Source organism: Molossus molossus, unplaced genomic scaffold (genome assembly GCF_014108415.1).
Source record: "Molossus molossus isolate mMolMol1 unplaced genomic scaffold, mMolMol1.p scaffold_m16_p_18, whole genome shotgun sequence".
In the NCBI taxonomy this organism is placed as follows: domain Eukaryota; kingdom Metazoa; phylum Chordata; class Mammalia; order Chiroptera; family Molossidae; genus Molossus; species Molossus molossus.
In genome coordinates, this window is record NW_023425353.1 from 56,070,842 (window position 1) to 56,092,414 (window position 21,573).

The 21,573-nt window shown below is 37.0% G+C and overlaps 1 protein-coding gene across 8 annotated transcripts in view; it reads left to right on the forward strand.

Moving 5' to 3' along the window:
* GOLGA4 (golgin A4) overlaps window positions 1–21,573 on the forward strand; it is a 100,921-nt gene that overhangs the window by 54,922 nt on the left and 24,426 nt on the right. For 7 of the 8 annotated variants that reach the window (XR_004960133.1, XM_036266376.1, XM_036266373.1 and 4 more), the window contains 7 exons: window positions 3,659–3,837; window positions 6,820–6,948; window positions 8,250–8,405; window positions 9,719–13,962; window positions 14,720–14,841; window positions 15,221–15,351; window positions 21,166–21,279. Coding sequence is in view for 7 of the 8 variants with exons in the window: in XM_036266376.1 (XP_036122269.1) it covers window positions 3,659–3,837; window positions 6,820–6,948; window positions 8,250–8,405; window positions 9,719–13,962; window positions 14,720–14,841; window positions 15,221–15,351; window positions 21,166–21,279 (5,075 nt within the window). In the remaining variant the exon portion in view is untranslated. Of the gene's footprint in view, window positions 1–3,658; window positions 3,838–6,819; window positions 6,949–8,249; window positions 8,406–9,718; window positions 13,963–14,719; window positions 14,842–15,220; window positions 15,384–21,165; window positions 21,280–21,573 lie in introns of those variants that run through there. The other variant, XM_036266374.1, reaches the window with a different exon arrangement.

The following is a 21,573-nucleotide window of genomic DNA, read 5'->3' on the forward strand; positions in this document are numbered from 1 at the left end:
GACTTGTCAGTTCTGGCTGCTGCACGCTTCTGTTCTACCCACTCACTTATCCTTCGTGGGTAATTGCAAGCAAGAAACATCATGTAGATGTTCAGAGCATACTTCTTTAGTACTCATATTAAAACCCTAGCACAGTTCCATTTTGGACACCACTTTACTGTATCTGGTTTTTGCAACATTAGAAAGTGAGATGTTTCTGGTTAGTAAGTAAACTCTCAGGGTATCTTCCTTTAGCATTGAAATCAAACTCATTATTGGAGACAGACTTCCTGTAAGGAATTGGCTTCATTTGTGATACAGAGTAGAATCCAGAGTGGGTTTGAAATATGTTTTCTATATGTAAATAAATGCAATGTTTTAATGGTGGTTTTGTTTGTTTGTTTTGGTACTTAACATTTTTGTACAGTAGGATGGAAATGGAAAGCAATTGAGTTTTTGAGTCTGTTAGAGGTGTAACATGCTGCATTTTGTTGAGTTAGAAGCCATCAATAATTGAATGGTTCAGAAATTCTGGTTTAGAAAGATATACTATTGCTCACTTAAACTTGATCAATGTTAGTATTCTAAGTTTTTAAAAATAATGCAAGGTACGGGTTGTTTCTTAAATACAGTTATAAAGTTTTATCATCAAATATATATATTCAAGTTGATTTATCATCTGAGGAAAAGTTAGGTGTTTCAGTTCTTGCATTTGAATGAGGACATTGAATTAAAAGATCACTAGGTATAAAATTATATGGTTCTCTCACATGGTAGCAGAAGGTGGAAGAGAAGATTAAATTTAGATGAAAAGAACCATGAAACCAGATCTATCCTAATTTAATTACCATGATGGATAATCAAATGACTTAGCAAACACAAAATTTTAGTGATTAAACACTAAAATTAGAAAGTAATGTAGGAGAATATTCTAAAGTTTACTGATTGTGGTTAGAGAACTTAATAATTGGAAAGTTATATGTAAATAGGAACTTCATGGCATGGATTTTTTTGTTTGTTTGAAAAAGTGAGAGCACTACATCTATTTTTATACTGTACTGGATTCTGGAATTTTAAAAATGAAAACAAGGAAAATTCACTTGGTATTGACTGTATATAGATTTGTTTTATTTTGCTCAGTTGACAAATTTTTTTTTTTTTAATATATAAAGCTGTATTTTGCTGGAAGAATATCAAAAGTATCTTTGGGTTCTCCAGAGCCTGATTTAAAATATTTCTGTGAAGGGCTTAGGAATGATCAGTTACACTTTTGCATGCTGAATAATAACAATAATACAAAGATGCTGATGAAATCCAAGCATTAAAAAATATTGTCATTTTCTGTTTTTTCCTTTCCCACATTTAAACCTTCAGCACAAACTAAGCAGTAAGCACTCTTACAGAATCTTTTTCCCATAATGATCACTTTACTTGATTTTTAAGAAATTAGGAAACTACATTTCTTGTTAATAAGAGATATTTATTTATGCTTGGCACTAGAATTTTGTTGTTGTTGTTAATTCTCACCCAAGGATATATTTCCCATTGATTTTTAGAGAGAGTAGAAGGGAGGAAGGGAGTGGGGAGAGAGAGAGAGAAACATCGATGTGAGGATGAAGGTTGCCTCTTGTGTGTGCTCTGCATACCCCAACTAGGGATCGAGCCTGCATCCTAGATATGTGACCTGACAGGGAATCAAACCTGCAGCCTTTTGGTGTACAGGACGATGTTCCAACACTGGCGTGGGCTACACTAGAATTTATAGTAAAGGAATATCTAAGTAAAACAGACAACATTGTCTTTTAAATACTTAATTTTCCTACATATTTATATTTAAGGATTATAATCTTGTTTTTTGCAGGCAAATATCAGTAACATTAGTATAGAAATCTTTAAAAATAAGTTCAGCTAATTAGTGTTTCTTTGAAATTTAAACTGTATTTTGAGCATTAGTTTTATGCTTTGGGCATATAAAATGAACAAATCAGATTTCTTTTTATGTCAAAGATACAAGGTTTCCCAGAGAAGTTTTTGTTTAAATGTTAAGCAAAGTAAGTTGTGTTTCCCAATTGTAAGTAGAATTCAGCCTTTCTGTTGCCTTTTTCTTTACTAATACAATCTACCATTACGCAGATGCTTTAAAACAGTTTTTATCTTAAGGTATGAAATTCCTGTGCTTAAACCACTCTCTGTTAAGCCATGGTGTGGTTAATAAAAGGGTTCTTTTCCCCGAGATGCCATAGGTTGAAGTTACACATTTTGTATACCACTGGGAAAAAAAATGCCACACATATATCAATGAACTGTATCTCTTGACATATATTTCTTTTTTTTTTCTTTTTAATCCTCACCCGAGGATATTTTTCCATTGATTTTCAGATTGGGGGGGGGGGGGAAGGGGGAGACGAGAAAGAGAGGGAGAGAGAGAGAGAGAGAAACATCAATGTGAGAGAGACACATCGATTGATTGCCTCCTGTACGACCCCATCCTGGGCCGGGGATAGAATTGCCACTGAGGTGCATACTCTTGACCAGAATTGAACCTGTGACTCTTCAGTCTACAGGCTGACACTCTAACTACTGGCCAGGGCCCAACATATATTTCTTGATAGGATTGAAAACCCATCTTGATAATTGATGTTTTATTTATAGTCCATTTTTATGGTAAAAAGAGGTCGGGTGTCTTCTATTCTGTGAGAACTAGAAGAAATAATCTAGAATGATAATACAGTAGGGTTTTCACAGGGTATCATTATGCTAGTAGAGAGTGTGTGTGTGTGTGTACACATACATATACAGTGCACATGTGCATGCACATACACAAATACACATATACATATACACACATACACATAAACATACATGCATACATATTTTTGGTGCCAAGTTACCCAGCTGTTGCACCCAACCAGTCTAATTTTGGGTGAGCTATTTGGCCTCCTTAAAGATCATATTACTCTAGGCTAGATGTTTGTTTTTCTCAGGCCCTGAATTCTTATTTATTTCACCTAAGAACTCCCTGTTGGTGGTACTTTTCTATATACTGTTGAATTAGGTAGGGTTTTCTAGTTAATGGTCCTAGTTTGAAACTTTTACAGGCAATAGGTTTCATTGCAAAATACATTATTTAATTATGTGATTCAGCCAGTAAATGTTTAAAAAAAAAAAAACTCTGTTCTTTTATTACATGGTTAACAGGTTTTTAAAAATAAGACTAGGCAAAGAATTTCTCCATTGAAGTTGTCCTAGTGAATATATAATAATATTAACTAATTGCTGGTAATAAAGAATAACTGCATAGCAAACAAAAAAGCATTAAAATTACATAGTATGGAAGTAGGTACAAGTCTGTTTTTCAAGTTTGCTGTCTCTAAGTGCACTTGTGGGTAGAGTAGGAAACCATTAGTAATTTAACGTTTGTTTCAAACCTCTGAGCTCAAGTTTATAAAAGGAATTGTAAGATCCTAATCCAGAACTCAATGACAAATTGGTTTCAGTGAATGAACATTTCTTGTGGCTTGTTGAACCACTCAGAAATATCTCCTGGCTTAAATACTGATGAGTTTTTTTTAACCTGTCCTGCTACTGCTGCTCTTAGTTCCCATAAATTGAATGTAAAACACTTTAACTCAATGTTAGTATTTCTTGAGATACTTGTTTTTTGCTGTTTTCATTATAGCTTTTGAGGAACTTGAAAAAGCCTTGAGTACAGCCCAAAAAGCAGAAGAATCACGGAGAAAAGTGAAGGCAGAAATGGATGAACAAATAAAAGCTATTGAAAAAGCAAATGAGGAAGAACGCAGCAGTCTTCAACAGGAATTAAGTCGGGTGAAACAGGAGGTTGTTGATGTAATGAAAGTAAGAATAATCCTAGATTGAAATGGGCTACAATAATTTGAAAACTTGAGTCTTATGCTTTTTTGACAATCTTTGAGTACAAAGAATACTTTTTTAATACTCAAATATGTTTTATTTTTATTTATTTGACCACGTCATGATGTTCAGGATATAGGGGGAAAAAGCACTTTGATAGAGAAATGGACATATGTTATTTTGTATATACTTCCCAGTGGTAGTCTCTGTATATAATGTCTCTTTTATGTTTTAAAAATCTTATCTTTAATTTTTTTTAAATATACAAGATAGCATGTTATATATACTGTTCTATATTTTGCTTTTCTACTTAATAATCTGTCTTGGAGATTATTCCTTATCATTGGTAATTGATAGTAATGCTCATTTGTTTTAAAGACTGCTCAGGATTTTATTATATGAAAGTCTCATACTTTAATCAGTCTTCTACTAGTGGATATTTAGGTTATTTTTCACTGTTGCAGATGATGAGTATCCCTATCATATTTGTTCACATGTATATTTCTTCAGGATAGATTCCCAGAAGTAGAATATTACTCAGGCAAAGATTTATGTGTATTTTTTCATTATTGCATAGTTGCTACAAACTCTATGGAGGACAGTTTATATTCTCACAAGCAATGTATTGGATTATGTTCCCCCAGCAAAGATGGTGTTGCTTAATTTTACAAACTCATCAGTTAAAAAAAAAATGTCACCAATGTGGTGTTAATGTTTGTATGTCTTACCAGTATGATAAACATATTTTTATATGTTTAAAAAGAATTTGTAGCCCTGGCTGGTGTGGCTCAGTGGATAGAGCGTTGATGGGAGCACTGAAGGGTCTTGGGTTCAATTCCCAGTCAAGGGTATGGGCCTGGGTTGTGAGTTCCCCAACCCCAGCCAGGGTAGGAGGCAACCAATTGATGTGTCTTGCTCACATTGATGTTTCTGCCTGTCTCCCCCTCCCTCCCTTCTACTCTCACTTAAAAAAAAAAAAAAAAATCAGTGGGAAAAATAATCCTCAGATGAGGATTAACAACAACAAAAAAAGGAATTTGTAGTTTTTCCTTTAGAGTTACCTGGTTAAATCCTTGACTCATTTTCCTATTGGGCTCTCGACTTTTTCTTACTGATTTATAGAAACTCTTTACTTATGGTAGGAATTATCTGTTCAGATATATGATGCTTTTACCCAAGTAATTTTCCCTGTTTGTTACTCACTGACTTTATGTTGTTTGTTTATTTGTTTTTGGCCATTCAGAAAACTTTCTTTTTTAAAAATGCTATCTGGGTTTTTGTTCTTCTTTAGAAATACATTCTCACTTGAGATCATTTTTTAAAATTCTGTATTTTCTTCTGGCACTTATATGATTTTATTCTTTTAAATTTATTTTTCTTCAGAGAGGAAGGGAGAGTGAGAGGGAGAGACATCCATGAGAGAGAACATCGATTGGCCACCTCCTGCATGCTCCCCACTGGGGATCAGGCCCACAACCTGGGCATGTGCCCTGACTGGGAATCAAACCCGTGACCTCTTAGAGCATGGGTCAGTGCTCAACCACTGAGCCACACCTGCTGGGCGTGCTTTTATTTTTTAACGGTTAAATCTTTGATTGAACTGGAATTTATTTAGCGTAGGAGTGAGGTGGGGAGCCAACTTCAATTTGTTTCTAGGAGACTACTAAGTAGTCTCCAAATCATTTTATTTATTTAATCCTCACCCGAGGATATTTTTCTATTGATTTTCAGACAGAGTAGGAGGGAGGGAGGGAGGGAGAGAGAGACAAAGATATACACACACACACACACACACACACACACACACACACACAGAGAGAGAGAGAGAGAGAGATCAATGTGAGAGAGATACATTGATTGGTTGCTTTCTGAACATCCCCAACCAGGGTCGGGGATCAAATGAGACCAAGGTACGTGCCCTTGACCAGCATTGAACTGGAGACTCTTTGGTCCGTGGGCTGACTCTAACTGCTGAGCAAAACCGGCCAGGGCTTCAAATAATTTTTTTTAATAATCCGTGTTTCCCTCTCTGACATGACATTCTGTCTTTATTACATATGAAATATTATAATACTACATATGGTTGCTTTTTTCTGGATTCTCTGTGTTACTCCACTGCTTTTTCTGACTGTGCTGGTATTACATAGTTATAATTATTCTAGTTTTATAATATGTTCTACTATTTGATAACCTCCTCTTATTACTCTTATTTTTAAAAAGAGTATTGGCTATTTTTACATGTTTATTTTGTCTAGTGGCCCCCCACCCCATTTTTATTTTATTATATTTTTACATTTATTTAGCGAGGTTTGACATTTTTATAAGATTGTCTTCCTATCAGAGAAAGAACAAGGTCAGCTGTTTTTAAACTTTTTAAAACTGATTTTAGAGAAAGGAAGGGAGAGAAAGAGAAACATCATTGTGAGAGAGAAACATTGATTGGTTACCCCTAACTGAGGATCAAAACTCAAAACCTGGGTATGTGCCCTGATTGGGAATTGAACCCAACCACCTTTTGGTATATAGGATGGTGCTCCAGCCAACTGAGCCATAATGGCCAGGGTATGGTCAATATTTTTAATAAATAGTACATGCCTGAAAAGCTAGGCATCATTAGATTGGTGCAGCCTGGGCAGCTTGACTGTAGTGGAGTGGCCTCTCTGAGCACCTTCTTTCCTCTGCTATGCTTCCCAATCCTGATTGGTGAGGGAATCCCTGCAGGACGTGGAAAAGGGGCTTCAACCCCACAAGACCTGACTACTGCAGCAGCAACTCTCGTTGTCTTAAATGAAGAGCAATACTTGACTGGTTTTTCTTTTAACTGGGGAGACTTTGGTGACTTTTGATTTATGTGGGAAATATGTTCTGATTTTTCCTCTTATAAAGCTATAGCTTGATAATCAAATTGTAACAAAGTATTATTTAGTTGTAGAGTTACATTTTATTAACTATCTGTCTGATTTTCAGAAATCCTCAGAAAAAATTGCTCAACTACAGAAGCTTCATGAAGAAGAATTGGCCAGCAAAGAGCAGGAAATGACCAAGAAGTTTCAGACTCAAGAAAGGGAATTTCAGGAGCAAATGAAAGTAGCTCTTGTAAGTATTAATTTTTTACTGCTCTAGGTAAACTAAACAGTGTTTCTTTTTTTTTTTCTTCATTGATTATAGAGAGAGATAGAAACATCGATGAGAGAGAACATCGATTGGCCGCCTCTAGCATGTCCCCCACTGGGGATCGGGCCTGCAACCTGGGCAGGAGTCCTGACCAGGAATTGAACCGGCGACCTCTTAGTGCATGGGTCAGTGCTCAACCACTGAGTCACACTGGCCTGACAACAGTGTTTCAAAGTAGTCATCTCCTCGCCCTGGCTACCAGCTGGAGGTCAGACTACTGGTAGCCTTGACCTTTGAGTCAAGAGGGTATAGGATGTAGGCAGGGAAGGGGCTATCAGAGCTAGTTAACTTAGTGTTGTGTGAAAATTAAATTCACTGATCTAATGAGCTCTCATTATTCAGTTTGTTTATTATCATCCTTCTCACCCTGGCAGTAGGCTATGATTAGGGAGAAGTACAAAAGAAGATAGGTTCATTGAAGCTGTGAGCCAGTGAGTGCATAACTCAGGAAGAGGTCTAAAAACTCATCAGACTGAATGTAGTGGAGCTCAAGGCCCAGAAAGTTTTGTTTAAAATGCATTTTAAAAAAGAAAAAATGAAAATAACCAAGCACTTTTCATTTTAAGTGGAATAATTTCACTAGTAGTTTTTAATCCATACGACACTGAAAAAATAAAAGTAAAATTAAAAAACAACCGATTTAACTAACCAAATCAATAACCAGAAAAGCAAAGATAAGATTTTTGGAATAGTATAATTTGAAAGTTTAAAACAAAACAACATTTTTTCTTGAACCATGAAAGCCTTTTATATGTTACCCTAAGAAGTGTTAATACCAAAAATTTAGTTTGTTTTTTAATTTTTTTTCTTTTTTGATTTTTAGAGAAAGAGGAAGGGAGAGGAAGAGAGAGATAGAAACATTGATGAGAGAGAACATCGATTGGCCACCTCCTGCATGCCCCCCACTGGGGATCAGTCCACAACCTGGGCACGTGCCCTGACCGGGAATGGAACTGGCGACCTCTTGGTATGGGTCGATGCTCAACCACTGAGCTACACCGGCCAGGTGAAATAAAAATTTTCGTATCAATAGTAACTGTGGCAAAGACTGGCCAGACCACACTGTAAAAGCCACAGACTAGAGCATGGGAAGAGAGAGGTGATGATATTGCCTACCTCATAGGTCTGGTGTGCAGCTCAAATGAAATGTATGATTCCTATGGAAGTACTTTGGGAATGCTGAAGGCTTATTTGGATCTAAGGTGGTATTGCTTTTGGCACAGGAAAAATGTCAATCAGAATATTTGAAGATCACCCAAGAAAAAGAACAGCAAGAATCTCTGGCCCTGGAAGAGTTAGAGTTACAGAAAAAAGCAATTCTCACAGAGAATGAAAATAAACTTCAGGACATTCAGCAAGAAGCAGAGACTTACAGAACTGTAAGTTTATATGATATTCAGGTTCCAGAGCTATGAAATTGTTTGAATATGACAACTAAGTTCTCTTTCCAGTTGTAGAGAAGCTTTTGTTTTGCTGAGTTAGATTTACATATACATGCACTTTAGTAATAGCTATTCATGAAAGTGGTTTGGTGTTTGCTACAGGGTGCTCCTGACTCTGCTTTCAGCTGGCTGTGTTACTGTCAGCCATTCACTCTGATTCTTTGCACTTACACTCTGGAGCATCTCCACTCCATTGCTTACTCACCCTGATTGTTAGGAAGTGGTCTCACTTTGTAGACAGCCCTTGCCCTGGTACCTTTCCTCAGTCTAGCTTCATCTCATGTCATATCCTGGACATAACTTATTTTCTGTATCACAGTTTAGTTTTCCCAATTCCCTACTTTTACATTTAAATTTTCCCATATTAAACATAGCCCTATAATAAACATATTTGCATATATGTCTCAGTGTTCACATTTTTGAGGTCCTCTTGCCTTTCCCTCAGAAGTATATGAAATGTGCATCCTGTTTTGAATAAACTGACTGATGTCATTTATTTAGACTTTTTGTTCTGATTTAGACAGTGAAACAGTCACTTCTTACCCATAGTTCTAAACTGCTATATTTTCACATTTCCAACATTTATGTAAGATGGCCTGATGGAGACCTCGATCTTCCAATTGCTAGCTTTGTAAATTAATTTTACCTTAATTTTCTCTCCTACTACATGAAGAGATTGAATTTGGTCATTCCTAAAGACCTGCTCTGACATTCTGTGGCTTTGCCTTATTTGACCCTTTTATTTTTTCAGTCAGGATTGGTATTTTTATGAGATAATATTAATCTTTGGTAAAATTTGCATAAGTTTTTTTTTTTAAATAATATTTGGGGTAGAAAAATCAGATACATTATCTTCCAAGATTAAATTATTCAAGTAATAAATATTGTTTTAGGCCTTAAAAAATACCTTTTTTTTTTTTAACCAACAGTTACTGTTGTCTACTTTATGATTTATTTCTTATTGACTGTTCATTCAAAATATTCTTGAAATATAAGTAGCTGAAATAGTTACCCATGTAGGTAGACAGAATCTGGAATTATGAGTCGTATTAAAAATAGAATCTTTTCTTTGTTATGTAATTCCTTTAGGAATTGAGCACAGATTATTTGTTCTTTCTAGTGTTTGGTGTGCTATGTAGAGTTATTTATCTACATTTTAATCTTTAAATAGGTATAGACATCATGTCATGTATATCATTGCTAATAAACAAGTCTGTACTTAATAAAAATACATCTGTTTTTATTAACAGAGAATTCTTGAATTAGAAAGTTCTTTGGAAAAAAGCTTACAAGAGAGCAAAATTCGATCAAAAGATTTGGCTGTTCATTTGGAAGCTGAAAAAAATAAGCACAATAAAGAAATTACAATCATGGTTGAAAAACACAAGACAGAATTGGAAAGCCTGCAACATCAGCAGGATAACCTTTGGACTGAAAAACTCCAAGTCTTAAAGCAACAGCATCAGATTGAAATGGAAAAACTTAGAGAAAAGTATGAAGAAGAAAAAGAAACATTGTTGAAAGACAAAGAGAGTCTCTTCCAGGCCCACATAGAAGAGATGAATGAAAGGACATTAGAAAAGCTGGATGTGAAGCAAACAGAACTAGAATCATTGTCTTCTGAACTGTCAGAAGTATTAAAAGCCCGTGACAAGCTAGAAGAGGAACTTTCTGTACTAAAGGATCAAGCAAATAAAGTGAAGCAGGAATTAGAGGCCAAGCTGGATGAACAGAAAAATCATCACCAGCAACAAGTTGACAATATTATTAAAGAACAAGAGATGTCTATCCAGAGAACTGAGAAGGCATTGAAAGATGAAATTAACCAACTTGGGCTTCTTCTGAAGGAAAAGGATAAGCATCTGAAAGAGCATCAGGCTCATGTGGAAAGTTTAGAGGCAGATATTAAAAGGTCAGAAAGGGAACTCCAGCAGGCATCCGCTAAGCTGGATCTTTTTCAGTCACACCAGAGTACCACCCATGAGCAGGCAAAAGCATATGAGGAGCAGTTGGCCCAGTTGCAGCAGCAGTTGTTGGATTTGGAAACAGAAAGAATTCTTCTTACAAAACAGGTAGCTGAAGTTGAAACACAAAAGAAAGATGTTTGTACTGAGTTAGAAACTCACAGAATCCAGGTGCAGGACTTAAGGCAGCAACTTGAGAAGCAGAATAATGAAATGGAGGAAAAAGTAAAATCTTTAACTCATCTCTATGAGTCCCAACTTAAAGATAGTAACATAGAGCAGGAACAGACAAAGCAAATCTTGATAGAAAAGGAAAATGTAATTTTACAAATGAGGGAAGGACAGAGCAAAGAAATTGAAACACTCAAACAGAAATTATCAGCCAAAGAGAACAGTATTAGTATTTTGCATGAGGAATATGAAACCAAATTTAAAAATCAAGAAAAAAAGATGGACAAAATTAAGCAGAAAGCAAAGGAGATGCAAGAAACGTTAAAGAAGAAATTGTTGGATCAGGAAGCCAAGCTTAAAAAAGAGCTTGAAAATACTGTTCTAGAGCTTAGTCAGAAAGAAAAACAGTTCAATGCCAAAGTTTTGGAAATGGCACAGGCTAACTCAGCTGGAATTAATGATGCAGTGTCAAGACTGGAAACAAACCAAAAGGAACAAATAGAAAGTCTTACTGAGGTGCATAGGCGAGAACTCAGTGATGTGATATCAGTCTGGGAGAAGAAACTTAATCAGCAAGCTGAAGAACTGCAGGAAAAACATGAAACCCAATTACAGGATAAAGAACAAGAGGTAGCAGAACTGAAGCAAAAGATCCTTATATTTGGATGTGAAAAAGAAGAAATGAACAAGGAAATAGCATGGCTGAAGGAGGAAGGTGTTAAACAGGATTCAGTAATAAAGGAGTTACAGGAACAAGTCAACCAGAAATCTGCTCATATGAATTCTCTCTCACAAAATGAAACTAAACTGCAAGCACAACTTGAAAAGCTGGAAGTTGACTTGAAGCATTTGCAGAAGGAAAATACTTTTCTTCAGGAGCATGTAGGTGAATTGAAGACACTGTCAGAAAAAGATAAGCTTAAAGTTTCTGAGTTGACTGACAAGTTGAAAGCCACAGATGAAGAATTTCAGAGTTTGAAATCTTCATATGAAAGAAATAAGAAAAGCCTGGAAGACAAAAACTTGGAATTCAAAAAACTGTCTGAGGAACTAGCAGTTCAGCTGGATATTTATGCTAAGAAAACTGAAGCCTTGCTTCAAGCTAAAACAAATGAACTAATCAGCCTTAGTGATAGTAAAGTTAATGCTGTTCTCTCTAGAATTTCCCATTGTCAACACCACACAACCAGAGTTAAGGAGGCACTACGAATTAAAACTTGCAGAGTTTCTGAATTAGAAGCACAACTTAGACAGCTAACAGAAGAGCGACATACACTAAATAGTTCTTTTCATCAAGCTACCCATCAGCTAGAAGAAAAAGAAAATCAAATTAAGAGCATGAAGGCCGATATTGAAGGTCTTATAACTGAAAAAGAAGCCTTACAGAAGGAGGGAGGCAGTCAGCAGCAGGCTGCCTCTGAAAAGGAGTCTTGTATCACACAGTTGAAGAAAGAGCTATCGGAAAACATCAATGCTGTCACATTGATGAAAGAAGAGCTTAAAGAAAAAAAATCTGAGATCAGCAGTCTTAGTAAACAGCTAACTGATTTGAATGCTCAACTTCAGGATAGTATCAGCCTAACTGAAAAAGATGCAGCCATTTCATCACTAAGTAAACGATATGATGAGGAACAACGTGAATTGCAGGATCGGGTACAAGATTTATCTTTGAAAGTTGAAACTCTGAGTAAAGAGAAAATTTCTGCTCTTGAAGAGGTAGATCACTTGTCTAATAAATTCTCAGAATGGAAGAAGAAAGCACAGTCAAAATTTACACAGTATCAAAATACTATTAAAGAATTGCAGGTGCAGCTTGAGTTAAAAACAAAGGAAGCTGGTGAAAAGGATGAGCGGATAACTTTATTGAAGGAAGACCTTGATCAGCAAAATAAAAGATTTGAATGTTTACGGGGTGAAATGGAAGATAAGAAGAGCAGGATGGAGATAAAGGAGTGTAATTTAGAGACTGAGTTAAAAATTCAGACAGCAAGAATTGTGGAATTAGAGGAGTGTGTTACTCAAAAAGCAAATGAAATTGAGTCCTTAAATGAAGTTCTTAAAAATTGCAATCAACAAAAGGATATTGAACAGAATGAAATGGTTCAGAAACTTCAGCACATTCAAGAGTTAGGAGAAGAAAAGGACAACAGGGTTAAAGAGACTGAAGAAAAGGTTTTAAGACTTGAAAAACAAGTGGCTTCCATGAAATCTGAACTTGAAGCTAAGAAGAAAGAATTGGAACATGTGAATTCAAATGTGAAAAGCAAAGAAGAGGCGTTAAAGGCGTTGGAAGATAGGCTTGTGTTAGAGAGTGCTACAAAGTTAGCGGAACTGAAGAAGAAAGCCGAACAAAAAATTGCTGCCATCAAGAAGCAGTTGTTATCTCAAATGGAAGAGAAAGAACAGCAGTATAAAAAAGATACTGAAAGCCTTTTGAGTGAGCTAAACACAAAATTGCAGGAAAGAGAGAGAGAAACTCACATCTTGGAAGAAAAACTTAAGTCAGTGGAAAGTGCACCACGATCAGAAACATCAGTTGTACCCAGATCGGCAAAAAATGTGGCAACATGTACTGAGCAAGAAGCAGCAGATTCCCAAGGCTGTGTGCAGAGGGTATGCGAGGAAAAAATCAGTGTTTTACAAAGAAATTTAATCGAAAAAGAAAAGCTATTGCAAAGGTTAGAGAAGGACAAAGAAGAGACAATTTCTTCTCATTCTGAAATGCAATGCAAATACCAGGAGCTCTTAATAAAGCTAGAACATGTGGAAGCAAAGCAACACGAGGATCAAGTTATGATTAATCATCTTCAAGAAAACCTTGAAGAAGAAAAAAACAAATATTCCTTGATAGTATCCCAGCACGTGGAAGAAGAAGGAGGTAAAAATAACACAGGGGCAAAGCAAAACTTGGAAAATGTGGTTGATGGTGTCCAGAAAACCCTCCAGGAGAAGGAACTGACTTGTCAGATTTTGGAGCAAAAGATAAAAGAGCTGGATTCCTGCTTAGTAAGAGAGAAGGAAGAACATAGAGTTGAAATGGAAGCGTTGACCTCAAAATATGAAAAATTACAGGCTTTGCAACAACAGAGGGATGGAAAAAGTAAAGCCACAGAAATTTTGGAAGAAAATGCTGAAGAAAAATCCAAATCACATGTGATCCAACCCAAATTGCTTAGTAACATGGAGGCTGAGCACAATGACCTGGAGTTTAAATTAGTAGCGGTAGAGCAGGAGAAGCAGAAGCTGGGCAAGGAGATCGTAAAATTGCAGAAAGATCTTCGAATGTTGCGGAAGGAGCATCAGCAAGAACTGGATATAACAAGGAAAGAATATGAACAAGAAATGGAAGAGAAAATCAAGTAAGTTTTTTGTTTTTGTTTTTTTTTATCCTCACCTGAGGACATTTTTTCATTTTTTGTTCAGATAGAGTGGGAGGGAGAGAGAGGAAGAGAGAGAGAGAAACATCGATGTGAAAGGTGCACATTGAATGGCTGCCACCCGCACAACCCAACCAGGGCCGGAGACAAACTGCAACCGAAGTACATGCCCTTAGCGGGAACTGAACCCGGGTCTCTCTGGACTGCAGGCCGACGCTCTAACCACTGAGCCAAACCGGCCAGGGCTCAAGTAAGTTTTATTTCAGCATAAATCTTTTTAAGGCAGGCCTCCTTAATTAATTCTCTTTTTGTGCCTAATACAGTTAAGTTTCACCTACCTGAAGTATTAAACATAAATCTAGTAAGTTAAATACTGAGGAGAGATAAAAGCAATTTCTGACATAGGCAGTATTTCTCCATGTCCATGTCCATTTAGGGGGAAAAAACTTTTTTTTTTTTTACATGTAAGATCATGGTTATTAGGTACATATTCATGGAATTTTAAGTGGAACAGAAAAAAGTTTTGAATCCCCAGGACCATTCCCTAGAGGTAGTCATAGTTTACGTATCCTTCCAAAGTTTACTGTGCCTAGACACACGCATACACACACACATACACTCACTCTCATGTGTGCTGTACTGAGATCATATTGTATACACTGTTGTGAAGACCAGGTGACTCTTTACAGCTTGTTTTTGTGTGTGTGTGACATTAGTTAACTATATTTTCGTTATCCAGGCAGGAGCAGGAAGATCTGGAGTTGAAGCACAATTCCACATTAAAACAGCTGATGAGGGAGTTCCATACACAGCTGGCACAAAAGGATCAGGAGCTGGAAACAACCCTAAAAGAAACCATTGGTAAGGAAAATTCTAAATTCAATAGAGAACAAATCAGTATCAGCAGAGACTATTTATAATTTAGTCTCTTCACTCTGTGCTAAGTGCTTTAAGTAATGAAATTGGAGAAAAAATGATTCTTGCCCAAGAAAGTTCTCTAATGGGAACCTTCGCTGCCTGGCCATGGCTTGCCTTGCTGAGAGGAGGAGCAGGTAAATGAACCTGGAAGCGTTGGGACATTAATTACCTTATAAAGACACTTCTGCTCTGAGATGGGCACATTTGGTCAGTTGATTTTTATAAAATTTGATTCAGAACATGGTTTCTTAATGAAATTGGGATATAGATATTAATTCTACCTAATGTGTTTTCTCGTGTATGTTCATTTTTTATTTATTAGATAAAGCCCAGGAAGTGGAGGCTGAACTTTTGAAAAGCCATCAAGAAGAGACAAATCAGTTATATAAAAAAATTGCAGAGAAAGAAGATGATCTAAAAAGAACAGCCAAAAGATACGAAGAAATCCTTGATGTACCTTATTTTCTCTATTTTGAAACTTAGCTGTAAGAGATTTCATGGTAGTGCTAAAGAAAATTGGGCTTGGGATGTCAGATTTTGTGTGTGTGTGTGTTTAATGTAGAGGTTTTTGTTGGTTTGTTTTTTGTTCAATATAATCCAAATTAGTATTTCTACACTGTATGCAGATTTATAAGGAGTCTTATTGATTTTTGCCAAGATTGTAGTTTCCTGATCAGATTCTGCTAACCAGGCAGTCCAGTTGGCAGGTATTGAAGCAACAGAGTTGCTAACGGGAAGAATTTATTCTCTTAAGTGTCCTTCTCCCAAGGTTAGGCTAAATTGTGAGAGAACCAGACTAAGAAATGAGAGTCTGTGCTTGGATAAAGTCTAAGTAATAGGACAATTAGTGTATGTTTTAGTGTGGCTACTTAGGTTGGTTGGGATATTTCCTGGTCAGGGGGAGCGGGCATTTAACTTTATTTCATCCCTACCCAATTTACATGGTTTTTGTTGGTCTGAAGGGACAAAAAAAGATGGGGAGGGTGTGGAATGTATCAGCCAGATCTTTTATATTTATTGAAAGAATGTTTCAATATACTTATTACACTAATGTAGGATTGCCATCATTTTTGTGTGTGAGGATAAGGCATGAGTGCTAGTGAGTATTTTGGACTCCAGAACACTTTCAAATGTAAAACAATATAAACTATTGTTCATTGGGTCGTAGATTCTTTAGTTACTCCAAGCCTGATTTCACTATATGCTAAGAATCATTCGATAATTAAGAGTGCATAAATCAGCCCTGCCAGTGTGGCTCAGTGATTGAGTGTTGACCCATGAGCCAGGAGGTCGTCCCCGGTTCGATTCCTGGTTGGGGCACATGCCCGCCCAGGTTGTGGGCCCAATCCCCGGCTGGGGGCATGCAGGAAGTGACCAGTCGATGTTCTCTCTCATCAGTGTTTCTGTCTCTCTCTCTCTCCCTTCCTCTCTCTCTAAAAATCAGTAAAGAAAAAAAAGGTTAAAAAAGAATGTATAAATCAGAGAATCATGCCTCAAATGACTGCGGCAGCAGCAGAAGTCTCAGGCAGGAATAGATCCTAATAATTTTAAATATAATTGAAAAGGCTGAAATTCCTGATATGACACATGCATATTAATGCCACTTTTTCATACTTTTGAGCTGTAGATCTCATTATGAAAAGATTTGAATAATTTCTCATTTTCTTATACTTCCATAGAGCACATATGTGTGAAGTTTTAAAAAATACCATTGCTTCTTGAATGCTTAGAGACTGTTGGCATTAGATACATTAAAACTAGTTTAGTTTCATTTTCTTTTTTTTTTCCAGAAGGAAAAACTAGTTCAGCATAGTTGAATGATTTCCCAGAAACTACATAGTGAGTGGCAGATCAGTCTCTTCATTAGCTTTATATATACATACATACATACACACACACACACACATTAGCATTATATATATATATACACACACACACACACACACACATTAGCATTATATACACACACACACACACACACACACACACGCGCGCGCACATTTAAAAAAAAAATCCTCACCCAAGGATATTTTTTCATCAGAGTGGGAGGGAGAGGGAGAGAGAGAAAGAAAGAAACAGAAACATTGATGTGAGAGAGACACATCAACTGGTTGCCTCCTGAATAACCAGAAGAAGACCGGGGATGAACTGTAACCAAAACACATGCCCTTGACAGGAATCAGACCCGTGACTCATTGGTCCACAGGCTGATGCGCTAACCATTGAGCAAAACCGGCCAGGGCTAGCTTTATATATTTTATAAAGAATTTTTCCTAAGAATGGAACTTGGAGAAGGCAACAATTATTTATTATGGATAATAAAGTCAAGGAGCTTCATTTGCAGGGGGTAAACTGTCCCACAGCTAGAGAGTTCCCTTTTGTGAACTACTTCTCTGTTTCTGGGTGTGTGGGGGTAGCAGATGGTCATGACAAATGTGTAGGTAGAGGGGTGAGGGAGCAGGGAGAGAAGTTAGCCTTTGGGTATGGTTTGTCCTTGAAAATCTTCTGTTTATTAGAGAAAATTAAGGGAATAGTCCATCACGCTTTAGGCTTAGAGTAGCAAAGCGAGTGGGCAGGAAGTGGAGGGTGGGCAAAGGAGTTGGGTTGACTCTCCCCAAGCCCCTTCCTGTGTCTTAGACCAGCACTGTCCAATGCAAGCCACAAATGTGAGCCACATACCGAATTTAAAGGTTTTAGTAGCCACATTAAAAAAGTAAGAAACAGCTGAATTTGATTTTAATAGTATTTTAATTAATCATTATATCAAAAATGTTATCTTGTCAATATGTAGTCAGTATAAAAATTATATATGAATTAATTTTTGAGTGTGTTTTCACATTTACCAAACCCATCCCAGTTTGGACTAGCCATATTTCTTTTTTTTTGTTTAATTCTCACCAGAGGATATTCTTTCATTAATTTTTAGATAGAGTGGAAGGGAGAGAAGGAGGGAGAGAGAAAAACATCGATGCCAGAGAGACACACATGACCCTGACCGGGGCCGGGGATTGAACCTGCAACCTAAATATGTGCCCTTGATCAGGAATCAAACCGGTCCTTGGGCCCATGCTCTTAACTGCTGAGCCAAACTGGCCAGGACTGGACTAGCCACATTTGAAGTGCCCATGGCTACAGATCTAGGGTGTCTGGTGGCTACTGTATTGAACAGTGTGGCCTTAGACTTCAACTGCCAGGTGCAGGGTTGACTTTGAGATTAAACAAGTAGTTCTCATCTAAACTCCCCAAATACATCCTCTGACTTGGAGAATTAAAAAAAAAATATATAAACATTGCCCAGCTGGTGTGGCTCAGTGGATTGAGCGTCATCCCATGGACTGAGGGATCCTGGTTCGATTCCTGGTCAGGGCACATGCCCAGGTTGCGGGCTCAAGCCCCAGCGTGGGGCATGCAGGAGGAAGCCAATCAATGTTTCTCTCTTGATATTTCTGTCTCTTTCCCCCTCTCCCTTTCTCTCTATCAGAAAAAATATAAACATTACTGGAAGGGGATATTAATAATTCTCAGCAAACACCACATTGCTTTTATTTGAGACATATTCTCTTACCATTTAGGAATTTCTGAAATTGGGACTTTTATATGGGATTTATATGTGTTATATATAGTGGTATTCCTGTCCCTGCACCTGAAAAGCTGTTATCAGATTAATGATTTGTCTTAATGATGACATTATAGAATGCTGTATTTTTGCCATCATGAAAATAGTTCTGTGATTTGTTAATAGCAAAATGGAGCACAGAAACATCTTCATTTTCCTGCCTTTACTATCCACATCACATTCTTACCATTCCTTTTCCCATTTGAAGAAGCTAGGAACTTTTGTCATCCTTGAGTCACCTCCTGCTTTCCTCAACCCCTCACATGTGTGTAGACATCCATACATCTTTAGGTGAAGAAATCTGCTTATGTTCTCTGACTTACTAGACAAAGAAATTCTCTGTCTCCCATTAATTTTGTATCTCCAGCACAACATCCAACCTATGTAGGCTCTTAGGATGGAGTTTTTCATTGAGTACATTGCACGTTTCTCTCCTTTTAACTCCACCGTTACTGCCTTAGTCTGGGCTGCCATCTTTCATCTGGTCTGGTCTGCTGTATTAATTTCCCACCTGATCTCCTTGCAGCTGATCTTTTTTTCCTAAAGTATTCATTTCTTCCCGTCACTGTCATTTTCTATCTTGAAACACACCTGTGATCATACCACTTCCTCTCCTAAATGCCTCCAGTGGCTTCCCATCATTCCAGTGGTACCTCCGCCAGTTCAGTCTGTGTTCCTGCCAAACTCAGCTTTCACTTGTTCTTCACCGTATTTTACCTTTGCCTGTGCTTTTCTCAAACTTCATGTGTTAGTGCAGCTGTTGCCATCTCTCTCTTAACATTTTAAAAAATGTTTAAAAATTTAAATTTCACTTAGGAAACATTTTTTGAATGGAATGTATTCACATGGTTTAAAGATCAAAATAAAAGAGTATAGTTGGAGAATGGTGTATAATGAAAATTGTACCTATTCCTGTTCTCTGTTTTCTACATCCCGTCCCTCTTCTTTGTCCACAGATAACCATTAGTTTCTTATGTAATAGTCCAGTGTTTCCTTATGCAAACTGAAACAAAAATGAAACCTTCTTACTTTTTTCCCCACCCAAAGTTAGCTGTTTACAATATACTTTTCTGCATCATGTTGTTTTCACAAACTCCTTAAATGGAATTAATGGCATCTATTTTCTTTGGTATCTATCTGTATTTATTACTTATAATATGATTTTTGTCATACATATATACATATATGTGTACATGTATTAATGTATTTGCCCTCTTCCCTAGACCATAAGCATCTTGTAGGCAGGCATTTTGTTATTCATTTCTAGTCTTGAGGACCTAGTCAGATGCTGCGTTCATACTAGATACTTGGTAAATTTGAAGGAGGTGACACATGGTAGGGCAGGCAAGAATTTATTTGGGAAGAGAGGTGGTGACCTCTCAAAGGAGGATGCACAAGTAAAGAAGCTTACCTTATCACTTTGTCCCAACCTCAGAACAGTTTCACCACCGGGAAGTAGCTCTTAAAGCTACATTGGCTAGAAAACTGGTTTCTTTTTTACAGTTGATTGTAGTTTAGTAATTTGGCTTTGGCATAATAACTAGTCTTTAACATTTAATTTCCATTTATGTGCATAACTAGTCTGACTAGTTTTTCTTGTTTTTACTTCAAAGCAAGCAGTACTCCCCACCACCCCCAAGAAGACTTACAAAAGAAATTACAGAACTGTTTCTTAAATTAGAAATAACACATTAAGGATTCTTTTGTAATTCTTTTTTTAAAAAATTTTTTCTTTTATTGATTTTTGAGAGAGAGGAAGTGAGAGAAACATCGATGAGAGAGAACATTGATTGGCCACCTCCTGCATGCCCCCCCACTGGGGATTGGGCCCACAACCTGGAGGTATGTCCTGACCCAGGAATCGAACCAGTGACCTCTTGGTGCATGGGTTGAGGCTCAACCACTGAGCCACACTGGCCGAACTCTTTTGTAATTCTTATCGGGCTTGCTTTAATTGGTATCCCACAACTGTCAAAAGAAATGTCTGATATAGCTAATTGTCATTAAAATCTGACTTAACTGAATAAGTAGCTAAGAGATGGTCTTTTCAAACAAAGCTAAGCCACATTGACAAAGGTATCCACACAAGATACGCATTGTAGAATAAAAAAAGAAAACCAAGACTGCGAGCAGTTAATGTATTTACAAGTTTCTGGTTAATGGTGTTTTAGGGAAGGTGGCCAGGTTAAAGTGTGTCTCAGTAGGGAGATGGTGAAGGAGAGCCCTGCTTTGCTTTTGTTGAGAGAAGGGGTTCGTTCTTTTTCAGGTAGTCTAAATTCATGACAAGTGGTATTTAAAACTAGATTTTCCATGTATCCTGTGGTGGTTCATTGACTTATTTTGTACCATGGGGCCTATGTGGTTTTATTTGTTTTTGAGATTGTTTCTTGGTTCTGGCAAGTCAGCATCTGTTAAGTCAGATACCTGTTTACAGTTGTTTTTCCTGTTTAGACTCTTACTCAGCAGACATTTGTCTTGTCTTCATTACTTAAATTGGATCAACATTCCAATTCCAAATGTTCTTTTAGCACAGATGCTGACTCAAAAAATGTTTAGGTGTTTGTTTGTCCTACAGAGGTAGTTTTCTTTATACCCTGTAGTCTCTGTGTTCTTTTTGATATGTTTATTAACACATTTTTTTTATTCTAAAGGCTCGTGAAGAAGAAATGACTGCAAAAGTAATAGACTTGCAGACCCAACTTGAGGAGCTGCAGAAGAACTATCAGCAAAGGCTGGAGCCGGAAGAAAGCCCTGGCAATGACAAAGTGAGCGGATCTGTACTTGGCCTCACGTTTCTTGAAAACGTTGTCATTCCCGTTATTTCACTCACTCACTAACACACATACCTACCTCATTTAATCCTAACAAAAACCTTGCCTTTATTTTATAGACAGTGAAACTAAGGTTCAAAGAGGTTACATAAAATGTCCAGGCTCACACAATCAAAGTTGTATTGGGAATTCAAACCCAACCTACCAGACTTCAAAGCCTAGACATTTCTGTTATACTAGTGCTTTTCAGCCTTTTCTGTGGAAAGAACAGCAGAAGAAAGTGAACCT